The following is a 23,213-nucleotide window of genomic DNA, read 5'->3' as shown; positions in this document are numbered from 1 at the left end:
GCCAAAATCAACGGCAAGATAATTAACTTCCTTGATCTGTTATCAGTAAATTCAATCTCAGTATCTCCATTCCAAAGCCAAGCATTTAATATAGGGCCTTTTACGAGCAGAGTATTTTGTTGTGTACTTTAATCAAAAATAATTGTGTATGTATTCAACACAGCACAGAATGGTTGAATAATAAAGTTTTTTTTTTTGTCGTCAACAAAAAAACCTAGCCACACAAAACGTTCATGCAAGTTTTCCTACCACAGACAGTACTGTTGTAGCCTTCACAGGAAAGAAAAGATGTGGACTGGACATAAAAAGAACAGATTTAAAAAAAAATATTAACAGATTACATGAAGACAGGAACACAGGGTAGGGGAGGGCGGGGGGCGTCAGTGCAGCAACCTACATCTTGCACTTTAAGCTGACCTGTAACACTGAAAAATGTGTCAAAGCTTTAACTATCCCAGTTCACGGTGTCGCTGGAATCTGAATATATAATTTTTTTTTTAAACAATTGAAAACCCTTTAAGTATGAAAAAACATTAATATTGGAGAAACGAAGGCAAAAAAAACAACAAACCCCCCCCCCCAGATAAATAAAAACCACAATCGATACAGGGTGGATGCTGTGTTTGTTTGGACCCGTTCCAGAGCGAGAGGAGACCGAGAGCAGCTGGGGTGTGTCGCCCGTCGCCCATCCCCAGTTGAACTTGTCCGTCCACCACAGTCTAGCTCTAACGGGGACCAGTTTACCCAGTCCTACTGTATCTTGTAGCACGCTTTTTTTTTTTATAAACACACAGTTAAAGACATGTACATGAATAATAACTACCTCATACAAAAAGGTTTTTTTTGGGTGGGTCGGGGGGGGGCGGGAAAAGGTGCTCGCGAAATCTGGCGTCAGGTCACAATTCATACTGCCAGCAAAAATGAACCTTCTGGTGGCGTCCTGACATTTAAAACCTTAGTTTAAAGAGGAATGTAGCAGTAGAAAGTACAAGATCAGTGGTTTAAAAAGGAGGGGGGAAAATATTAAACCTAAATCCGCACAAACCAACAGACATCAAGGAGTAAAGGTCGCCATTTCCAATGAGATTCTTTGCCACAAGTCCTTAGTTTGACCCTTTGCGCGTTTTAAATTCTGAAGTATTTCGTTGAACTGCATCATTCCAACTGGCGTTAAGCAGAACGCGCACCGCGCGCTGCGGATGATGTTCACGAAGTCGTCGTAATCCGCTGGCGCGATGTGGTACAGTCGGTACTGGATGCACTGTGAAGAGAGGGGGGATTAGGCAGAGGCTTCAAAAAAAAAAATCCATATGCAAAATACAACAGATATGGAAAAAATACCAGCCAGTGAATGGACTTTCTGGAAAGCACTAAACATACAGCACAGAAAGGAGGCCATTCGGCCCGTCGCGCCTGTGTTTGAAAGAGCGATCCAATTAGTCTCACCATAGCCTTGCAAATTTTTCTTTTCCAAAGATTTATTCAACTCCCTTTTGAAAGTTACTATTGAATCTGCTTCCACCGCCCCTTCAGGCAGCGCATTCGAGAGTACAGGAGCAAGGATGTCTTGCTGCAGTTGTACAGGGCCTTGGTGAGACCACACCTTGAATATTGTGTGCAGTTTTGGTCGCCTTATCTGAGGAAGGATGTTCTTGCGGTGGAGAGAGTGCAGCGAAGGTTCACCAGACTGATACCTGGGATGGCAGGAATGACGTATGAGGAGGTCGATTGGGCTTATACTCGCTGGAGTTTAGAAGAATGAGAGGGGATCTCATTGAAACTTATAAAATTCTAACAGGACTAGACAGACTAGATGCAGGAAGGATGTTCCCAATGGCGGGGGAGTCCAGAACCAGGGGTCACAGTCTAAGGATAAGGGGTAAGCCATTTAGGACAGAGATGAGGAGGAATTTCTTCACCCAGAGAGTGGTGAACCTGTGGAATTCTCTACCACAGAAGGCAGGTGAGGCCAATTCATTAAATATATTCAAGAAGGAGTTGGATATATTTCTTAAGGCTCAAGGGATATGGGGAGAAGGCAGGGACCGGGTACTGAGTTTGGATGATCAGCCATGATCGCACTGAATGGCGGAGCAGGCTCGAGGGGCCGAATGGCCTACTCCTGCTCCTATCTTCTATGTTTCTATCACAACAACTCGCTGCGTAAAAACAATTTCTGCTCATCTTCCCCCCTCTGGTTCTTTTATCCTAAATGAGAGTCCTGCCGGTTATTTTAATGCTACTCCCTGATCTATGTTCCCTCTAAGCTGCGCCGATACGCAGCCCAATGTTTACAGTTTCACGCATGTGTGGAACTGCAAAGGGGCCAGGCGCCCCCCAAAATAATTAGGGGGCGCATTGCTCCCGCTAATTCAAAAATCATTTCATGTACTAAAATTATGAGTTATCCTAGAATTTGAATTAAGAGCAGACTGTATAGCTAAAAAATATATATACATATAGTTTGAACAAGGTCACTATAATGGTGAGAAGAGGTTTGCTAATGTCTGCAGGCAGCCACTGGCAAAAGAACAAGTAAAACAGCAAGCATCATCTAGCTAACCTACACAGTGTCACCTGAACACTGACCAGAGAAGATAGATTCCTTTTCCCATTATATGGGATTCCACAGTACTTTTGAAGTGCACTTTGCTCGTTTTTTTTTATATAAGCACTGAAAGCCAGTGATATAGGCAAGGGGCTGCCATTCACCAGAACAGTAACAGGAGAAGTCGAATTCCATTCATATAGCGTGGGACGCCAGAGGCTGTTCTGGAGTTCAATCTCGTCAGGGTGAGGTGAGCGAGGTGTACACACGGTTACGGACTGGTTTTTTACGGATTACATACTCGGGGTGTTGGGATGGGGAACGCTCGGTCTGAAAAGGTGGTGGAAACAGATTCCATCAATGATTTTAAGACAGAGTCGGACAGGGACGCGAGGATGAGCAACTTACAGGGTTATGGAGAAAAGGGCGGGGGGGGGGGGGTGCGCGACTGCTCTTTCAAAGAGCAGGCACGACGGGCCGAATGGCCTCCTTCTGTGTTGTAAGTTTCTATAAATCCAAGCACAGACTTACTTCAATTTCTGTGCAATCTCAGCTGCTTGTAAATGATTACGTTATTTAAAGATCTTACAATTTCTGCAAGTCCGCATTTGTTAACACACACGTTCACAATTACTCACTAACACTTTCCCCCCCCTCGCACTGTGTGGATAACACCCCCTATTTGTTAAAAAACATATCGTAGAGTTGCCAGATACCCCATTGCCGGTTGATTCAGAGGTATGTTGTTCTTTAAGAACTCACATCCGTGCACACCTACCACCTACAAAACCGTCTGTCGTCACGTTTTTTTGTCACACTTCCGTCAGCTTTTATTCCATCATCAACGACTGTGTCCACGTTTTGAAAGGGAACCTGCCAGTGCAAACTGGTCAGGCTGTAATTACAGCCTCCTGCCATTGGTGGCACTGTAGAATCTCAGCTCCGCATCTCCTCAGCCTGAACTAGAGGAACTTCCAATGCTCCCAACTAAATCTACAGGAAACTTTGGTTTATCCGGAGGTTAACTGTCCGGAATGCTCGAGGCACCGGCAAAAATCAGGAGCCGTTTCGTTAGGTTTTTTTTCACCAGTCAGGCTCTGCAAGGTCTCGCTGAAGCTGTTGCTAAGCTACAGAGACGCTGGCAAGGTACGACCGACTGTTTAGAAGCTAAGCAACAGGGTTTGTTGCCAGATACGGAGCTCAAAATCTCTATGTTTCAACATTAGTGCTGGTTTGTCCGGCAGTTTTGATGGGACGGCAACAGCTCAGTCCCGTCGGTGCCGGATAGCACAAAGTTTCCTGTAGTTCCCAACCAGCTTAAACATTTTTGCTATTTAACTATAAGAGAAAGTTCCAAGTATCCTATAAAAATGAGGACTTGCATGCCCTGGTCCAAAAAAAAAACCTTGCGCACTCTTAACCCCACTTTATCTGAAAACTACACTTGGGTCTCAACTCCCCAGGTGCAAGAGCTAGTAAAATACATCTTTATTCATGAAAGGTTACTCATTTGGTTTGTTTGAATTTTTACCTGCATATATGCTTGCTGGCATCTCTGAACAAGTTGGTGGAACGCCGGGGTTCGAAGGTGAGCATGGACATGCGCAGGGTTAAGGCGTTGCAGGGCCTCCATGATTATCTCCTGCAGTACAAAGGGACTCAGGACTCCTTTGGCTGCACCCATGCAGAACTGATAGACATAGTTCACACCTGGTGGCACGAGAGACAAAGAACATTCCTCAAAATTCTCAACTGGCAGCAACGCGCACTCTCTGGCGTGGCAAAAGAAAGTCAACATCTAGACTGGCCAGCAGGGCCTGGGATGGCAGGAATGACGTATGAGGAGCGATTGGGTCAATTGGGCTTGTACTCGCTGGAGTTTAGAAGAATGAGAGGTGATCTCATTGAAACTTATAAAATTCTAACAGGACTAGACAGACTAGATGCAGGAAGGCTGTTCCCGATGGCGGGGGAGTCCAGAACCAGGGGTCAGCCATTTAGGACTGAGATGAGGAGGAATTTCTTCACCCAGAGAGTGGTGAACCTGTGGAATTCTCTACCACAGAAGACAGTTGAGGCCAATTCATTAAATATATTCAAGAAGGAGTTGGATATATTTCTTAAGGCTAAAGGGATATGGGGAGAAGGCAGGGACAGGGTACTGAGTTTGGATGATCAGCCATGATCTCATTAAATGGCAGAACAGGCTCGAGGGGCCGAATGGCCTACTCCTGCTCCTATCTTCTGTTTCTATCTACACTTGTCCCAGTAATGTTCTGCAGCTTCCCAATCTACAATGAGATTCATTTGTTATATATCAAACGGTCAGGGCTATCTATGTGCAAAACTAGCTTACGGGATATATGTAAAATCATCTTTGTTCAACACAATGGAACCAACAAGACAAAGTTATCAGGTAATTACTGTGAAAAATTCTCCCGCCAATCAAGTGCTGCAGGTCTGCCTTGTAGAAAGCACAGTTGGAACCATCTACCCAAAATTGCTTTTCAAACTACTTTGGGGATTTTATTCTGCACTGAGCTTCTTCCCAAGAGGGCATCTTTCAAACCCTGCACCCATGTCACTATCAAGAAACGGCTGAGCGCACTGGATACAGCAAAGGCTATGGGCCCCGACAACATCCCAGCTGTCGTACTGAAGACTTGTGCTCCAGAACTAGCCTCGCGCGCCTCTAGCCAAGCTGTTCCAGTGCAGCTATAACACTGGCATCTACCCCGACAATGTGGAAAGCTGCCCAGGTATGTCCTGTCTACAAAAAGCAGGACAAATCCAATCTGGCCAATTACCTCCCCATCAGTCTACTCTCAATCATCAGCAAAGTGATGGAAGGTGTCATCGACAGTGTTATCAAGCGGCACTTACCAATAACCTGCTCACTGATGCCCAGTTTGGGTTCCGCCAAGGCCACTCGGCTCCCGAACTCATTGCAGCCTTGGTCCAAACATGGACAAAGGAGCTGAATTCTAGAGGTGAGGTGAGAGTGACTGCCCTTGACATCAAGGCAGCATTTGACCGAGTGTGGCATCAAGGAGCCCTAGTAAAACTGGCCATTCAGCCCATCCTGCCTGTGCCAGTTCTTTGAAAGAGCTATCCAATTGGTCCCGCTCCCCTGCTCTGTCCCCAACGCCCTGCTGTTGTGGTAGCTCAGTATAGGGGGCACAATACTTGCCCCACCTTGCGACTAAATCGGTAACCTATGCCAAGTCGAGTGGCAAATTCACTGTGGGGGGAACGGGTGAACGGTACCCAAGCCCACTCAGCATGACATGGGCCTACAGAAGATGCCTTGGGGTGAACAGAGAGGGTAGGGGGAGGTTGGGGGCAAGCAGCCGGTATATGCAGGAAGAAAGATGAAGAAGCAAGTTGAATTTACCCAGTGATGCAGAACTTCAAGCTGGCAAAACCTAATGTGTGGGCCATGGTGGTTGTGTAGAGGGTCAGGTCAGTGAGGAGAGTAACTCACAACTTTGCATAACAGACCTCCATAATAACCATCACAGTCCAAACAAATCCTTATAGATGCTGAATATATGAACAGAGTGTGGCAATTATTTTTAAATACATGCCGAACATCACAGCTATCACTATTTATACCACGCAAATCATTTAGACAACACAAAGTTATACCAGGCACCGAGCAAAAAAAGTACAATCCGATTACCTTTTGCACTGGCGCTGGATAGACTAGTCTGGACCCATGGGTAATACCGGAACATTTATACATTTGAGACACACTTAAGTGTCGGTTTGACTCAGTTGGTCGCACTCTCGCCTCAGTCATAAGGTTCGTGGGGTTCAAACTTCACACCTGGTCCTGAGCACTTCATCAAGGCCGACATTCCGCCTCAGAACTGAGGGGAGTGCTGCATTGTCAGAGGGGCCATCTTTCACACGAGACGTTAAACAGACGAGATGTCTGCCCTCCCAGGTGGAGAGACAAGATCCCTCGCCAATTCTTTTTCATCGCAAAACTTATAAAATTTTAACAGGACTAGACAGACTAGATGCAGGAAGGATGTTCCCGATGGCGGGGGAGTCCAGAACCAGGAGTCTAAGGATAAGGGGTAAGCCATTTAGGACTGAGATGAGGAGGAATTTCTTCACCCAGAGAGTGGTGAACCTGTGGAATTTTCTGCCACAGAAGGCAGTTGAGGCCAATTCATTAAATATATTCAAGAAGGAGTTGGATATATTTCTTGAGGCTAAAGGGATTGAGGGATATGGGGAGAAAGCAGGGACGATCATATTGAATGGCGGAGCGGGCTCGAGGGGCCGAATGGCCTACTCCTGCTCCTATCTTCTATGTACAGCTTCTATGAGGAGCAGGGAGTTCTCCTGATGTCCTCGGCCAGCAAAAAAAATTATAACTGGCTGTTCATTTCATTGTACCTAATGGGTTAGTTTTAATTTGATGCTTTTGAACTTCCAGCCCCAAACCCTGTAATTGCTTGTATCTGTTTTGTATTTTCCAAATTATAGGATGATCAGATTTGTTTCAAAAATTCTCCTTACCCAACCTTGTTGCCAATCCTAAAAGCCATTTCACATCCTCGGTGTAAGGTGGGCTTCGAGAGAAGTAATTGTTCGGGTGATCATTATGAGCTCTCCTGCCGAGCATTTCCAAAGCCAACATTCCTGCGAAGAACAAACACAGCAGCTTCAGAACCAGCATCGTACAATAGAGTCATTTTTTTTTTTTTTTATAAAGAAAAAAATAAATTTTAAAACGGTAACTGTGTGAAAAGCTCATGTGAAAACAGGGATGAATTCAGAGTGTGGTGCAATCTGACCGCCAATTGTGAGGCCATTACAAAGTGGGGGAGAACATTGAGGCCTTCAGTGCTGGTGACTAGTTCACTAGCATTGCCCAAACTAGTGTTCATCTTCCGATTAGGCACTTTACAGCCTTCCGGACTCAATATCGAGTTCAACAATTTCAGATCATAACCTCGGCCCCTATTAGATTTTTACTTATATTTTTTATCCACACCATTGTTTTGGCCCTTCCCCCCCCCCTTTCTTTTGTTTTCTCTCTCCCACATGGCAGCGCATTTCACACCTAATCTAGAGCCGTCTTTTGTCTCCACTAGTCCTATCACCATCTCGTCTGGTTTTGAATACCTCTTCTCTTTTGTTCTCTCCCAGCCTGGCCTCTTAATCTATTTCATTCCCTGTGCTTCTTTCGTCTTGACAAAGGGTTCACCTGAAACGTTGACTCTAATTTCTCTCCACAGATGTTGCCTGGCCTGCTGAGTTTTTCCAGCATTTTCTGTTGTTATGTTAGTGTTCCACCAAACTAGCCTGATCTACAGCAGTAGTGTCCACACTACAACTTGTGGATCACATGCAGCCCAGGAATCTAGCCCAATTCTACATGGGTTAATCTTTACAGCACAGAAACAGGCCTGTCAGCCCAACTGGTCCGTGCCAGTGTTTATGCTCCACACCAGCCTCCTCCCACCCTACCTTCATCTCACCCTATCGGCACATACCCTTCTATTCATTTCTCCCTCACCAGCTTCCTCTTAAAGGCATCTCTGCTGTTCGCCGCAACCACTCCCTGTGGTAGCGAGTTCCACATTCTAACCACTCTCTGGGTAAAGACATTTCTCCTGAAGTCAGTCGTGGCTCAGTGGGCGGCACTCTCGCGCCTCACAGTCAGAAGGTTGTGGGTTCAAGTCCCACTCCAGAGACTTGGGCACAAAAATCTAGGCTGTCGCTCCCAGTGCCGCACTGAGGGAGTGCTGTACTGTCAGAGGTGCCGTCTTTCAAATGAGACGTTAAACCGAGGCCCCGTCTGCCCTCTCAGGTGGATGTAAAAGATCCCAGGGCACTATTTCGAGGAAGAGCAGGGGCGTTATCCCCAGTGTCCTGGGGCCAATATTTATCCCTCAATCAACATCACTAAAAATGAATTATCTGGTCGTTATCACATTGCTGTTTATGGGAGCTTGTTGCGGTTTCCTACATTACAACAGTGACTACACTTCAAAAAAGTACTTCATTGGCTGTAAAGCGCCTTAGGGTGTCCTGAAGTCTGCTTCTCGTAATGTAGGAGTATTTGAATGTACACTTACCAACTCTGTAAGCTGAATGTAGGTAGTGCAATCCCTGAGGACTGAGTGGTTGAGAGTGCTGCTCATCTTCTGTAGGGAAGGTTGAGGTTACTATCGAGGGGCCTTGGGTTGTTAAGCTAGGCATTGATGCTCCTTGAACAGCCTGGAAAGTGGTTCCAGCCTGGAAAGTGGTTCCAGCCTGCACACTGGTAACTGGAGAGAGAAAGACCCAACGTTAACCACTGTATTCAGCGTGTAACCCGGTATAACTCTTAAAATGAGAGAGTCAGCGGTTAAAACATAGGAACAGGAGGAGGCCATTCAGCCCCTCGAGCCTGTTCCACCATTCAATGAGATCATGGCTGATCTGTGGCCTAACTCCATATACCCGCCTTTGCCCCACATCCCTTAATACCTTTGGTTAACAAAAATCCAGCAGTCTCTGATTTAAAATGAACAATTGACCCAGCATCAATTGCCGTTTGCGGAAGAGAGTTCCAGACTTCTACCACCCTTTGTGTAGAAGGGTTTCCTAACTTCACTCCTGAAAGGTCTGGCTCTAGCTTTTAGGCTATATCCGTTAATCATAGACTCCCCAACCAGCGGAAATAGTTTCTCTCTATCTACCCTATCGGTTCCCGTTACTATCTTGAAAACTTCGATCAGATCACCCCTTAACCTTCTAAAATCCAGGGAATACAACCCTAGCTAGAGTAATCTCGACTCGGAATTTAACCCTTGGGAGTCCAGGTATCATTCTGCAGTCAGATACAGTGCAACGTATACATTTCTCTCAGCAGTTTAGGTGCTCATAAAGATTACAAATGGCATTTAGCAACTGAGTGATTAGGTTACTAAAAGGATAGATGAACTATTCCATGTCCTACTCTCAAGCAGCTGTAAGAGCTGATCAACCTTCAGCTCAAAGAATAGTGGATGAAAACAAAAGAGCATAAGAAATAGGAGCTGGAGTCATTTGGACCTCCATTCAATAAGATCATGGCTGATCTTCTACCTCATCTCCACTTTCCTGCACTATCCCCATATCCCTCGATTCCCTTAATATTCAAAAATCTATCGATCTCTGTCTTGAATATACCCAACCACTGAGCCTCCACAGCCCTCTGGGGTAGAGAATTCCAAAGATTCACCGCCCTCTGAGTGAAGAAATTTCTCCTCATCTCAGTCCTAAATGGTCGACCCCTTATTCTGAGACTGTGACCCCTGGTTCTAGACTCCCCAGATAAGGGGAAACCACCTCCCTGCATCTAGTGCAGCGAAGATTCACCAGGCTGATACCTGGGATGGCAGGAATGACGTATGAGGAGAGATTGGGCTTATACTCGCTGGAGTTTAGAAGAATGAGAGGGGATCTCATTGAAACTTATAAAATTCTAACAGGACTGGACAGACTGGATGCAGGAAGGATGTTCCCGATGGCCGGGGAGTCCAGAACCAGGTGTCACAGTCTAAGGATAAGGAGGAATTTCTTCATCCAGAGAGTGGTGAACCTGTGGAATTCTCTACTGCAGAAGGCAGTTGAGGCCAATTCATTCAATATATTCAAGAAGGAGTTAAGATATATTTCTTAAGGCTAAAGGGACCAAGGGATATGGGGAGAAGGCAGGGACAGGGTACTGAATTTGGATGATCAGCCATGATCTCATTGAATGGCGGAGCAGGCTCGAGGGGCCGAATGGCCTACTCCTGCTCCTATCTTCTATGTTTCTATGTACCCTGTCAAGCCCTGTAAGAATTATGTTTGTTTTGATGAAATCACCTCTCATTCTTCTAAACTCTCGGGAATGTAGGCCTAGTCTACTCAATCTCTCCTCATAGGGCAATCCCCCCATCGCTGGAGTTTCCTCTTTGTGCACAATCAGGAAATTGCGCCGGTTTAGTCAGGCTTGCACTAAAGTTGATTTGTAGAATCACAAATGTAAAATCTTCCATGAACCAGCGCCAACTGGCAGCGTAATAGAACGCAATTGGTTCTTTTTTTTTCTTTCCATTAAAAAGTACTCCTCGACGTATTTAGGAGCGGTAAACTGTTGCTGTTTTATTAATACAGCTGACTCTGAGATTACCAGCAAAAAATAAGCCTTTTTAATAAGGGTGTCCCTGTCCTCCACCTGTGAGCAATCTGATTTAAGATCACTTTAAAAAAAAACTATAACCATTTAAATAGGTTCATCGCTAGTCAGTTTCTTAATAAATTAAATATTTTTCATATGAGAAACTTTTACAGCATGCCTTTGCAACCTAAGAAAATGAGCGCAATTTGAAGAGTCTTCCCAAACCAGCGGAATCTCGCAATGTCATTCTGGGGCGCAGTCGGTTTTGTGGGCGGGACCCGATCTGAGCGAATTGAACTTTGAACCAGCGTTAAAGATCGTGAACGCACAGTTAAAATACCCCGATCGTTTGCGCCAGTTCGGCCGATTCCACCCGGACTGCGCTGATATATAACTAGCGGAAACTCGACCCCACTAAGTTTGGAAACGTTCACGTACGTGAACTGGTTTTGCAGAAAGGTCCCCAAAGTTTTTTTTTTTTTTTTTATAAAGTCCATGATAATTTTGCTTATTACTGGTGTGAGCCAGCTAAGTAACGTCACAACCACCAGGAGTTGCAGCATCTTTAGTTTAACCTAAGGCTTAGTAAAGAGTCATAACTATGGCGTGTTGAACAGCAATGGTGCAACTCAGGGCAAGAGGTCCCCATTGCAAATACTTCTTCCAATTGGAATGCTCTTCAAAATCGACATCGCTTTTGAATCCTTGTTAAAATTTATTAAGTGGTGCTGTACAAATCAAGCAAACACATTGATTCTGTAGCACTCCTGCAGTAGTAGTTACTACACAGAGTCCTGCCTACGGTGTTGTTAACCATTAGCCCTGGACCCATGTGGGAACAGATTACTTTAAAAGCCAGAGTGGAGCAGCCTGTTCCTGAGCTAGATGTTGGCAAAATGACGGACCTTCTGAGACACCATTCTAATTTATCTGTGCGAAGCAGTCAACATAAAGATCATGCCTGTATCATTACTGCAATATTTATCTGTCGATTTAGGTTGTGGTATCTCAGCTCAGTCGCTGCAGTATTGATTTATAAGCGGCACTGTTTTATATAGCGCGGCGAGGCGAGCACTCTGGCTTTTCTGCTGACTACCGCTTGCAGACCTCAGCTCCTGAACAGCCCCCCCCCCCCCCCCCACCAAAAGAGTTGCAAACGTATTGGGAGCTCGGGCGAGAGACTCTTTGCACACTTTGAAATGCTTAAATCCTGCCACTGTTAAGTGCCCGGGATGACCGAGAGACCTTGTGACATTCGGCTCCACGCCGCACTGCAGTGCTGCGAAGATTCACCAGACTGATACCTGGGATGGCAGGAATGACGTATGAGGAGAGATTGGGTCGATTGGGCTTATACTCGCTGGAGTTTAGAAGAATGAGAGGGGATCTCATTGAAACTTATAAAATTCTAACAGGACTAGACAGACTAGATGCAGGAAGCATGTTCCCGATGGCGGGGGAGTCCAGAACCAGGGGTCACAGTCTAAGGATAAGGGGTTAGCCATTTAGGACAGAGATGAGGAGGAATTTCTTCACCCAGAGAGTGGTGAACCTGTGGAATTCTCTACCACAGAAGGCAGTTGAGGCCAATTCATTAAATATATTCAAGAAGGAGTTAGATATATTTCTTAAGGCTAAAGGGATCAAGGGATATGGGGAGAAAGCAGGGACAGGGTACTGAGTTTGGATGATCAGCCATGATCTTATTGAATGGCAGAGCAGGCTCGAAGGGCTGAATGGCCTACTCCCGCTCCTATCTTCTATGTTTCTATGTTGTTTCCAACAGCCTCCTCCTGGAGGTGGTTGGGGGGGGTGGTTGGGGGGGGGTGGGCGGGGGAGGGAGTGAAAGAGTTACACCGGCTGAATCCCGGAGCCAAACTGTACCCGGCTCCCGAGTTATACTGCCAACTTTATAATGCTGCGGGGCAGCATCCATTTGGCAGCACTGCGAAAGTATCAGTATAACTGCGGCCCCAGATTAAAGAAAGGACAGATAATAAATATAAAACTCGTTTTTAAAAAAAAATTATATTTTAACAGATAACCATCTTTAACTATGACAGCAGATAAAAGGTAGTGATTTCCCATCTCCCAATTTTAAATTATATTGCTTTTTGCCAACAAATTTAATTTATATAGCGCCACTAATGCAGTAGAACGTCCCAAGGCGCTTCACAGGAGCGATTATCAAACAAAGTTTCACACCGAGCCACATAAGGAGATATCGGGACAGGTGACCAAAAGCTGGGTCAAAAAACAAGGTGTTCTTTCAATAATAATGTTACACTTAACTATTATTTTTCAACGTTAACTTGAGGTCATCCAAAACTCCCCGTGTCCTAACTCGCACCAAGTCCCGTTCGCCCATCTCCCCTGTGCTCGCTGACCTACATTGGCTCCCGGTTAAGCAGCGCCTCGATTTCAAAATTCTCATCCTGGTCTTCAAATCCCTCCGTGGCCTCGCCCCTCCCTATCTCTGTAATCTCCTCCAGCTCCTCTTGAGCATCCCTGATTATAATCACTCAACCTTTGGTGGCCGCGCCTTCTGTTGCTCTGGAATTCCCTGCCTAAACCTCTCCGCCTCGCCACCTCTCTCTCCTCCTTTAAGACGCTCCTTAAAACCTACCTCTTCGACCAAGCTTTTGGTCGCCTGCCCTAATTTACCCTTATGTGGCTCGATGTCAAAAAAATTTTCTTAAAATACTCCTGTGCAGCGCCTTGGGACGTTTTACTACATTAAAGGCGCTATATAAATACAAGTTGTTGTTGTTAGACCCGTGCACTGACTAAGACCCCATTATTCACAATGCCCTGTTAGCCGAGGAAGTACTGTGCTCCACTGACAGCGAGCTTGCGCAGCGGGTCACTGAGCCAGACAGACCAGGGTTTGATGCTTGGTTTGTGTTCAGCAGCTAAACCCCCGGCCAGCGAGACAGCAGGGAAGCTGCCAACTGGCCGAAGCCTTGGTGAGCGACAGGGAAAATCGCCACCTCCCAATTCCTAGCATTGTTCAGCAGACCCTGCGGGAAGAGGATGGCGGGCAAGGACAGGATAACCTGCGATGCCCTCTGTGGGCCAAGGGTCACACCTCAATAATGGCCAATTGGGTCAGGTGACCAGGGACAGTGCCTTCAGGGGCGTGGGGACTGGGCGACAACTGGCGCAGGTCCGGGGAAAACTGGCGCGTCTGGGGGTAACGGGCGCGGGGGGATCAAGGGAAAAAGGGCACGGGGTGGGGGCTCAGGGGAAAGTGGGCAAGAAGTTTTTTTTAAAAACCATGAAATATTTTATTTTAAGGCTGGTTATTTGACTCTCTATTATGCCGAGAGACGGAGTACGAGAGGATTTTTACACCAATGGCAGGGAAGTCTCGGAGAGCCCATTTGGGTGAGACATGGTTCCCTGCACAGTGTCAAACGTTGGCCCAACCTTCATGTCAAACACATTGCACAATGGTTCAATTATCACTGGGAGAATGGGTGGGACTACGGTGCAGACTGAGTCAATTCGTATGGAGTGCAGAAATAGAAACATAGAAGATAGGAGAGCAGGAGTAGGCCATTCGGCCCCTCGAGCCTGCTCTGCCATTTAATGAGACCATGGCTGATCATCCAAACTCAGTACCCTGTCCCTGCCTTCTCCCCATATCCCTTGATCCCTTTAGCCTTAAGAAATATATCTAACTCCTTCTTGAATATATTTAATGAATTGGCCTCAACTGCCTTCTGTGGTAGAGAATTCCACAGGTTCACCACTCTCTGGGTGAAGAAATTCCTCCTCATCCCTGTCCTAAATGGCTTACCCCTTATCCTTAGACTGTGACCCCTGGTTCTGGACTCCCCCGCCATCGGGAACATCCTTCCTGCATCTAGTCTGTCTAGTCCTGTTAGAATTTTATTAAGTTTCAATGAGATCCCCTCTCATTCTTCTAAACTCCAGCGAGTATAAGCCCAATCGACCCAATCTCTCCTCATACGTCATTCCTGCCATCCCAGGTATCAGTCTGGTGAAGCTTCGCTGCACTCCCTCCATGGCAAGAACATCCTTCCTCAGATAAGGCGCCAGTTCTGACGAAGGGTCACAAACCTGAAACGTTGACTCTATTTCTCTCTCCACGGATGCTGCCTGGCCTGCTGAGTGTTTCCAGTGTTTTCTGTTGTTATTTCGGATTTCCAGCATCCGCAGTATTTTGCTATAGTATGGAGTGCAGGTTTGTTTTGATACTCTGCAGATTTGCTCATTGAGCATTAGGGCAGAATTTCAGACTTCAAAATTTGTGGCAGGTTCGATCCGGGGTTGGCCGTTTTCTCACGGCTGCGCACTCACGACTCGACAGATCGAGTGGCGGGGAGGGGGTAATGGGAAGTCCAGTACTGAAGGGGTTATGCTCCAACCAAAGCCCAGCAACAGGCAATCAAAACAGCCAGACACCAACAACTAGTTATTATTAGAATCATAGAAATTTACGGCACAGGAGGAGGCCATTCGGCCCATCATGTCCGTGCTGGCCGAAAAAGAGCTCTCCAGTCTAATCCCACTTTCCAGCTCTTGGTCCGTAGCCCTGTAGGTTACGGCACTTCGAGTGCATATCCAAGTACTTTTTAAATGTGATGCTGGTTTCTGCCTCTCCCACCCTTTCAGGCAGTGAGTTCCAGACCCCCAGCACCCTCTGGGTGAAAAAGGTTCTCAACTCCACCTCTAATCCTTCTACCAATTACTTTAAATCTATGCCCCCTGGTTATTGACCTCTCTGCCAAGAATCACTTGTTAGTTCAATATTCCCCACTATAACCACACTCAAAGATAATCAAACAAAGCATTAATTTGGTCCACTCTACAATGGGAGACTTTGCCTGCAAAACACCGAGCAGCAGAATTGCTTTGTGTTCGAATTTACGCTTCATTCTATTCTTCAATTGCTGACCTGATGGCTTACATCCTAGGGTCTTGAGGGAAGTGGCGGTAGGGATTGTGGATGCATTGGTAATAATTTTCCAAAACTCCCTGGAATCAGCAAAGGTCCCGGCAGACTGGAAAACTGCTAATGTAACGCCCTTATTTAAAAAGGGCAGTAGACAGAAGGCTGGAAACTATAGACCGGTTAGCCTAACATCTGTGGTAGGTAAAATATTGGAGTCCATTATTAAGGAGACAGTAACAGGACATTTGGATAATCATAATTTAATAGGACAAAGTCAGCATGGTTTTATGAAGGGGAAGTCATGTTTGACAAATTTGCTGGAGTTCTTTGAGGAAGTAACATATAGGGTGGATAAAGGGGAACCAGTGGACGTAGTGTATTTAGACTTCCAAAAGGCATTTGACAAGGTGCCACACAAAAGATTATTGCTTAAGATAAAAAATCACGGGATTAGGGGTAATATTCTGGCATGGATAGAGGATTGGCTATCTAACAGAAAGCAGGGAGTTGGGATAAATGGTTCATTCTCAGACTGGCAATCAGTAACTAGTGGTGTTCCACAGGGGTCAGTGCTGGGTCCCCAACTCTTTACAATCTATATTAACGATTTGGAGGAGGGGACCGAGTGTAACATATCAAAGTTTGCAGATGATACTAAGATGGGAGGGAAAGTACTGAGTGTGGAGGACATAAAAAACCTGCAAGGGGACATAGACAGGCTAAGTAAGTGGGCAGAGATTTGGCAGATGGAATACAATACTGGAAAGTGTGAGGTTATGCACTTTGGCAGGAAAAATCATAGAGCAAGTTATTATCTTAATGGCAAGAAACTGGAAAGTACTGAAGTATAAAGGAATCTGGGGGTCCTGGTGCACGAAATTCAAAAGGTTAGTATGCAGGTGCAGCAAGTGATTAAGAAGGCCAATGGAATGTTGGCTTTCATTGCTAGGGGGATAGAATATAAAAATAGGGAGGTATTGCTTCAGTTGTACAAGGTATTGGTGAGACCGCACCTGGAATACTGCATACAGTTTTGGTGTCCATACTTAAGAAAAGACATACTTGCTCGCGAGTCAGTACAAAGAAGGTTCACTCGGTTAATCCCGGGGATGAGGGGATGGACATATGAGGAGAGGTTGAGTAGATTGGGACTCTACTCATTGGAGTTCAGAAGAATGAGAGGCGATCTTATTGAAACATATAAGATTGTGAAGGGGTTGGATCGGGTGGATGCGGGGAGGATGTTCCCGATGATGGGTGAAACTAGAACTAGGGGGCATAGTCTTAGAATAAGGGGCTGCTCTTTCAAAACTGAGATGAGGAGGAACTACTTCACTCAGAGGGTGGTAGGTCCATGGAATATGCTGCCCCAAAAAGCTGTAGAAGCTACATCATTACATAAATTTAAAACAGAAATAGACAGTTTCCTAGAAGTAAAGGGAATTAAGGGTTACGGGGAGCGGGCAGGAATTTGGACATGAGTCTAGGTTCGGATCGGTCATGGCCCTGTGGGTAGCGGAGTGGGCCCAGGGGCCATGTAGCCTGATCCTGCTCCTATTTCGTGTGTCTAATTCTGTTAGATTCAGGAGATGGTTCAGTGATAGTAGATTGGCGGTTAGGATCAGATCAGCCATGATCTTATTGAATGGCGGAGCAGGCTCGAGGGGCCGATTGGCCTACTCCTGCTCCTATTTCTTATGTTCTTATGTTCTAACTAGTCCAATCATATAGCTAAATGGAGACACTTTTTTTTAATGAATTTTTTTTTCTTAAAATTTATCAGAGGCAAAACTTTAGCAACTTACAAATATTTGCCCTCGACACCTCTTCCCTCCACACGAGGCTGGTCTTAACCTGAATGTGGTTGCAGATGGTGCTTTTCAGCTCTGTACAGTGAGACACCAAGTACTGCTCCATCGGTGACTGTTCCACACTCAGTCATCAGAGGGCGCACTTGCCACAGACTTGCAAGCTTACACCAGTGTCAGTTTTACTGATGTGCTCCCCACAACTACTTCTTCAGTGTTTACCGGGTACAGTAGCATAATGGTTATGTTACTGGATTAGTGATCCAGGGGACTGGACGAATGATCCGGAGACATGAGTTCAAATCCCACCACTGGCTGGGGAATTTAAGTTCAGTTAATTAAAAATCTAATGTCAGTAATAGTGGCCAGGATTGTCGTAAAAACCCATCTGGCTCACTAGTGTCCTTTAGGGAAGGGAATCTGCCGCACTTACCCGATCTGGCCGATATGCGACTCCAGACCCACAGTGAAGTGGTTGACTCTTAACTGCCCTCTGAAGTGACCTAACAAGCCACTCAGTTGTTTCCAAGAAGGCGGCTCACCACCACCTTTGCAAGGGCAATTAGGGATGGGCAAATAAAAGCTAGTATCAATACTGGTGACCATGAAACTATTGGATTGTCGTAAAAACCCATCTGGTTCACTAATGTCCTTTAGGGAAGGAAATCTGCCGCCCTTACCCGGTCTGGCCGATATGTGACTCCAGACCCACAGCAATGTGGTTGACTCTTAACTGCCCTCTGAAGTGACCTAACAAGCCACTCAGTTGTTTCCAAGAAGGCGGCTCACCACCACCTTCTCGAGGGTAAATTAGGGATGGGTAATAAATGCTGGCCTTGCCAAGTGACGCCCACATCCCCTATATGAATGAATAAAATAAAACCTTGGTCCAAGAATTAAAAGATCTCACGTACCTGCTACAGTTGATGTCAGAGGCAGGCTGGGGTCAGACTGGAAGGGGTGCACGGCCATTGGCGTCATAGGGGACACAGGAACACCTGCGAAGGTCACTGGTGGAGCGGCCATGGCTGGATGGGTTGTGGTTGCAACTGTATAAGGATACTGAGCTCCAATGAATGCCGGATGTATGCCCTAAACAGATTAGAGACCAGTAAATAAGTGCACCTCCTACTATGATTTATTACTAGCAAGTTTTCAGTTCAATTAGTAAACCTTCTGTGGCCCCAATTGTGTTACCGTCTAACATCTCGATATTCAGGATCTTTCTCATTTACTTCTTTAATTAATCAAGATCGCAAGGTAGATACACAAGAAATAGGAGCAGGAGTCGGCCATTCGGCCCCTCGCGCCTGCTCCGCCATTCAATAAGATCATGGCTGATCTGATCTTGGCCTCAACTCCACTTCCCCGCCCGATCCCCATAACCCTCGACTCCCCTGTAGCTCAAATATCTGTCTATCTCCGCCTTGAATATATCCAACGACTCAGCCTCCGCGGCTCTCTGGGGTAGAGGATTCCAAAGATTCATGGCCCTCCCGAGAGAAGAAATTCCTCCTCATCTCCGTCTTAAATAGGCGACCCCTTATCCTGAAACTGTGCCCCCTAGAAGGCAGCCCTTCATAGCTCATTGAAACTGTTGGACTCTCTCTCTGTTCCTGCCAAGCATCCTTCTTAATGCTTTCTTCAATGGTTCTAGGTTTTTTTTTCCTCTTCACTGGAGTCCATTCCATACGTTGGTCAAACTTTCCTTCCTGACACCACACCAAATATTTGCGTTTAACTAGTTTGGCCCTCTGGCCATGCCCCCCTCCCCCACCACCCACCCCCAATAATAATCAGACAACACAAGAAACATCTGGCAAATCGGAATTTATTTTTGACCCAAAAATGATATTGGTTGAGGGGAGCAACATTGGCCAGGACACAACCGCTTCTCTTCAAATAGTCCACCCAGACAGCAGGAAAAGGCTTTTGATTTCGTTTCTCATCCACCTCCCTCCGCGCTGCACTGGAGCGTCCGCCTCGACCGCACCCGGGAATGGGCTTTGAACTCGAAACCGACTGGCACACGGGCGAGGGTTACCAACAAAGCCGAGCTATTTATTTTTACCGTCCCTCCCCCAGTCTCGAGCAATTTATACGCCAAGGTGTAGCGTTCCCGCTCTGGGCGCAATCGGCTAAGCGGGCGGAGACCTCGCCCAAAATTGCACGCGTTTTGAAGAGTGGTTTTCCCCCCCTTACCCTCACACTCATTTGCATATCGCCGAACCCCAAAATCTGCCGTGAACCAGCACAATTTTAATTTTAAAAAAAGGAAAAAATGTTACTTTAAAAAATATTCCTTGATATATTTAAGAGTGGTAAATAGGCGCAGTTGCATTAGTACAGCCGAAAATGGGTTTAGCAAAAAAACATGAGCACTTTAAATCATAGTGTCAATCCACCAATCTGTGAGGAATCCGATTTTAAGTAACTGAAAACTACTTAAAAAAAAAATATACGGAACCATTTGCTCGTTATATTGGGGCACAGTCATCAGTTTCTTAGTAAATTTACAAAATTACATTCCAAAGAAAGGTGCCGATTAGTGTCCTGCCATCCAAAAGTTCCAGCTTAATTTTCAGAGCCTCCTCGAAAGACAGACTTCCATTTCTATAGCGCCTTTCACGAACACCGGATGTCCCAAAGCGCTTTACAGCCAATGAAGTACTTTTTGAAGTGTAGTCGCTGTTGTAATGTAGGAAACGCGGCAGCCAAATTGCACACAGCAAGCTCCCACAAACAGCAATGTGATAATGACCAGATAATCTGTTTTTTAGTGATGTTGGTTGAGGGATAAATCTTGGCCAGGACACTGGGGAGAACTCCCCTGCTCTTCTTTGAAATAGTGCCGTGGGATCTTTTATGTCCACCCGAGAGAGCAGACGGGGCCTCGGTTTAACGTCTCATCCGAAAGACGGCACCTCTGACAGTGCAGCACTCCCTCAGCACTGCACTGGGAGTGTCAGCCTGGATTGTGTGCTCAAGTCCCTGGAGTGGGACTTGAACCCACAACCTTCTGACTCAGAGGCGAGGGTGCTACCCACTGAGCCACTGGCTGACACTGCGGCCCACAAACGAGTGCGATTAGCGGAAACTCGCCACAGTGATTAATTCATCCGGGGGGACGTGGCCAGGTTTGTGGGCGGGGCCGGCTCCGAGCGCAATGTTTTACAAACCAGCGCAAAAGATGGCGGAAACGCGAGTGGCGCTGAACGTAAATCTGCGTTTAAAAATCCGCCATCTTGTGCACGGGTTGCGCCGATTCCGCTCGAATAACGCGGCGGGAAAAAAAACCAGCGCAAGCCTCGCGGAAACTCCGGACCCAGGTGATTCCGTATTTGTGTTTCTCTGCTGTCTGTCTCAATCTCAACACTCGACAGACTTGGGTGGTGTGGACAGCAGAGGCTGACTGCAAAAGTGGAAAGGAGAACTGCTTGAAACAGCCCCAAAAAAATATGCAAAAACGTTCTATGGCCAAGGATAACTACAGTCAACAGACAAAAGAACTGCGGCGCAAGCAATGTACGGTAACGAGGGCACTTCACGGGGCATTGGACGAACAGGAGTTGGAGGTGACCAAGAGATAGGGTTCGGGGAGGGTTGGAGTGGTGGGCAAAGAGAAGTCAAACTGGGGCGGGAGGGAGCTAGTTCGGGAGAGAATCATATCGAGAGCGAAGAGGCAGACTGGCCAATGGCTCGGCCTTGATGGTGACGCAGAGGATGGGGGCAGGGGGTTGATGGGGCACGGGCAGTACCCCAGAGTTGGAAGAGCAGAGCATACGGAGATATTTAACACAGACACATTTAGCTGCAATTCCGTTCCCAGCTCGTAACCAATGGAGAAGGTTTCAGAAGTGTAATTTCTCTATGGATTATTCTGCACACATGCGGTACATTTCAAAACATATGTGACATAAATCAGTCATTCATGAAAGAAAGACTTGTGAAATAATACTGAGCAACCTACGGGTGGCGCTGTCCAGGGAGAGTATAAATACTCGGGCACGGGCCCAACTTGCTCAGGACATTCTTAACAGGAACTAGTGAAGGACACAACTAGACCTCCATGTTGTAAAACAGTTGATTAAAGCTTTGTTTAACGCTTAGACCAAGTGCCGAGTAGTTTTCTTACGTCAGTATGTATTCATGCTGCAGTCTGATTGTGGATTTTAAATACATTTTTGTTCCAAATTTCATAGAATCATAGAAATTTACGGCACAGAAGGAGGCCATTCGGCCCATCGTGTCCGTGCCGGCCGACAAAGAGCTCTCCAGCCTATTCCCACTTTCCAGCTCTTGGTCCGTAGCCCTGTAGGTTACGGCACTTCAAGTGAATATCCAAGTACTTTTTAAATGTGATGAGGGTTTCTGCCTCTCCCACCCTTTCAGGCAGTGAGTTCCAGACCCCCACCACCCTCTGGGTGAAAAAAGTTCTCCTCAACTCCCCTCTAATCCTTCTACCAATTACTTTAAATCTCTGCCCCCTGGTTATTGACCTCTCTGCTCAGGGAAATAGGTCCTTCCTATCCACTCTATCTAGGCCCCTCATAATTTTTTAACACCTCAATTAGGTTTCCCCTCAGCCGCATCTGTTCCAAAGAAAACAACCCCAGCCTCTCCAATCTTTCCTCATAGCTAAAATTCTCCAGTCCTGGCAACACCCTGGTATATCTCCTCTGTCTCCTCTCTAGTGCCCAGTCTATGCCCCCCCCTGGTTATTGACCTCTGTGCAGTTACACAAACCTCCCCCTCCCCGACTCACTGGCATGACGCGGACTGTTTTGCAGTACCTGTGGGTAAGCAGCTCCAGTAACAGGAAAGATTGCAGGTCGAGGGACGTGTTGTATCGGATGGCCAAGATAAGCAGCATTGCAGACAGACGGTATATGAGTTTGAATTGTAGTGTAGGGGTGAGTTATGGCGGGGCTGGTCGGAAAGACCTGTGCATGGGGATGCGCGATTGCTGTCCCAGCTATGGTGTGCTGCTGGTACATGGTGGACCCGACAGTGATGACCGGCATGACGGCGGCCGCTGTCACCGTGGCCGCCACGGTCACCGTGGCCGAGCCCTCGGTTAACGCCGGGTGCTCCGCCGCTCCCCTGCCCGCCTCGTGCGATCCGCGGCCGCCGATTGCCGACATTTCCCGCTGTTGCTGCGAGCCGCCCGTTGTTTGCTCGTAAAGCCAGTACCACTGGTGAGCGACCTCGAACAGCACCTCGGGATAAACGCCACCGCCTTTGGCAGCTTCCTCGACCGCCATGCAAGCCTTCTCCAACATGGTGTTATCCTAGGACGACAACAACACAGAACAGAATTTTTATTTTATTCATTCACGGGATGTGGGCGTCACTGGCAAGCCTGGCATTTATTGTCCATCCCTAATGGCCCTCGAGAAGGTGGTGGTGAGCCGCCTTCTTGAAACAACCGTGTGGCTCACACACAGATCACACAGAATCCCCACAGTGCAGATAGAGGCCATTTCGGCCCATCGAGCCTGCACCATTTCAGAGGACAGTTAAGAGTCAACCACATTGCTGTGGGTCTGGAGTCACATATCGGCCAGACCGGGTAAGGGCGGCAGATTTCCTTCCCTGAAGGACAGTAGTGAACCAGATGGGTTTTTACAACAATGGTCACCATTACTAATACTAGTTTTTATTCCAGATTTATTTAATTAATTAAATTCCCGAGTTGCCGTGGTGGGATTTGAACTCATGTCTCTGGATCACTAGTCCAGGCCTCTGGATCACTAGTCCAGGCCTCTGGATCACTAGTCCAGT

General features: G+C 46.6%; 1 protein-coding gene and 1 long non-coding RNA gene across 2 annotated transcripts in view; both read right to left on the bottom strand.

The window, feature by feature from the left end:
* Positions 1-23,213, bottom strand: part of LOC147098634 (uncharacterized) — a 679,602-nt gene that overhangs the window by 637,565 nt on the left and 18,824 nt on the right. The gene's annotated exons all lie outside the window — the stretch shown is intronic.
* On the bottom strand, positions 66-22,714 carry LOC147098635 (zinc finger SWIM domain-containing protein 8-like). Its single transcript, XM_085970596.1, has 6 exons — positions 22,223-22,714; positions 18,344-18,521; positions 8,647-8,838; positions 7,082-7,204; positions 4,080-4,258; positions 66-1,261 (listed from the first exon to the last, which is right to left on the bottom strand). Exons 1-6 carry the CDS (start codon positions 22,709-22,711, stop codon positions 1,055-1,057), a joined length of 1,368 nt encoding a protein of 455 aa, XP_085826722.1. The 5' UTR covers positions 22,712-22,714; the 3' UTR covers positions 66-1,054.

Source organism: Somniosus microcephalus, chromosome 29, assembly GCF_052327205.1.
Source record: "Somniosus microcephalus isolate GS21.2 chromosome 29, FLI_Smic_1.0, whole genome shotgun sequence".
NCBI lineage: Eukaryota > Metazoa > Chordata > Chondrichthyes > Squaliformes > Somniosidae > Somniosus > Somniosus microcephalus.
Note: the sequence above shows the minus strand (reverse complement) of the source record. Positions and strands in the feature narration are given on the sequence as shown.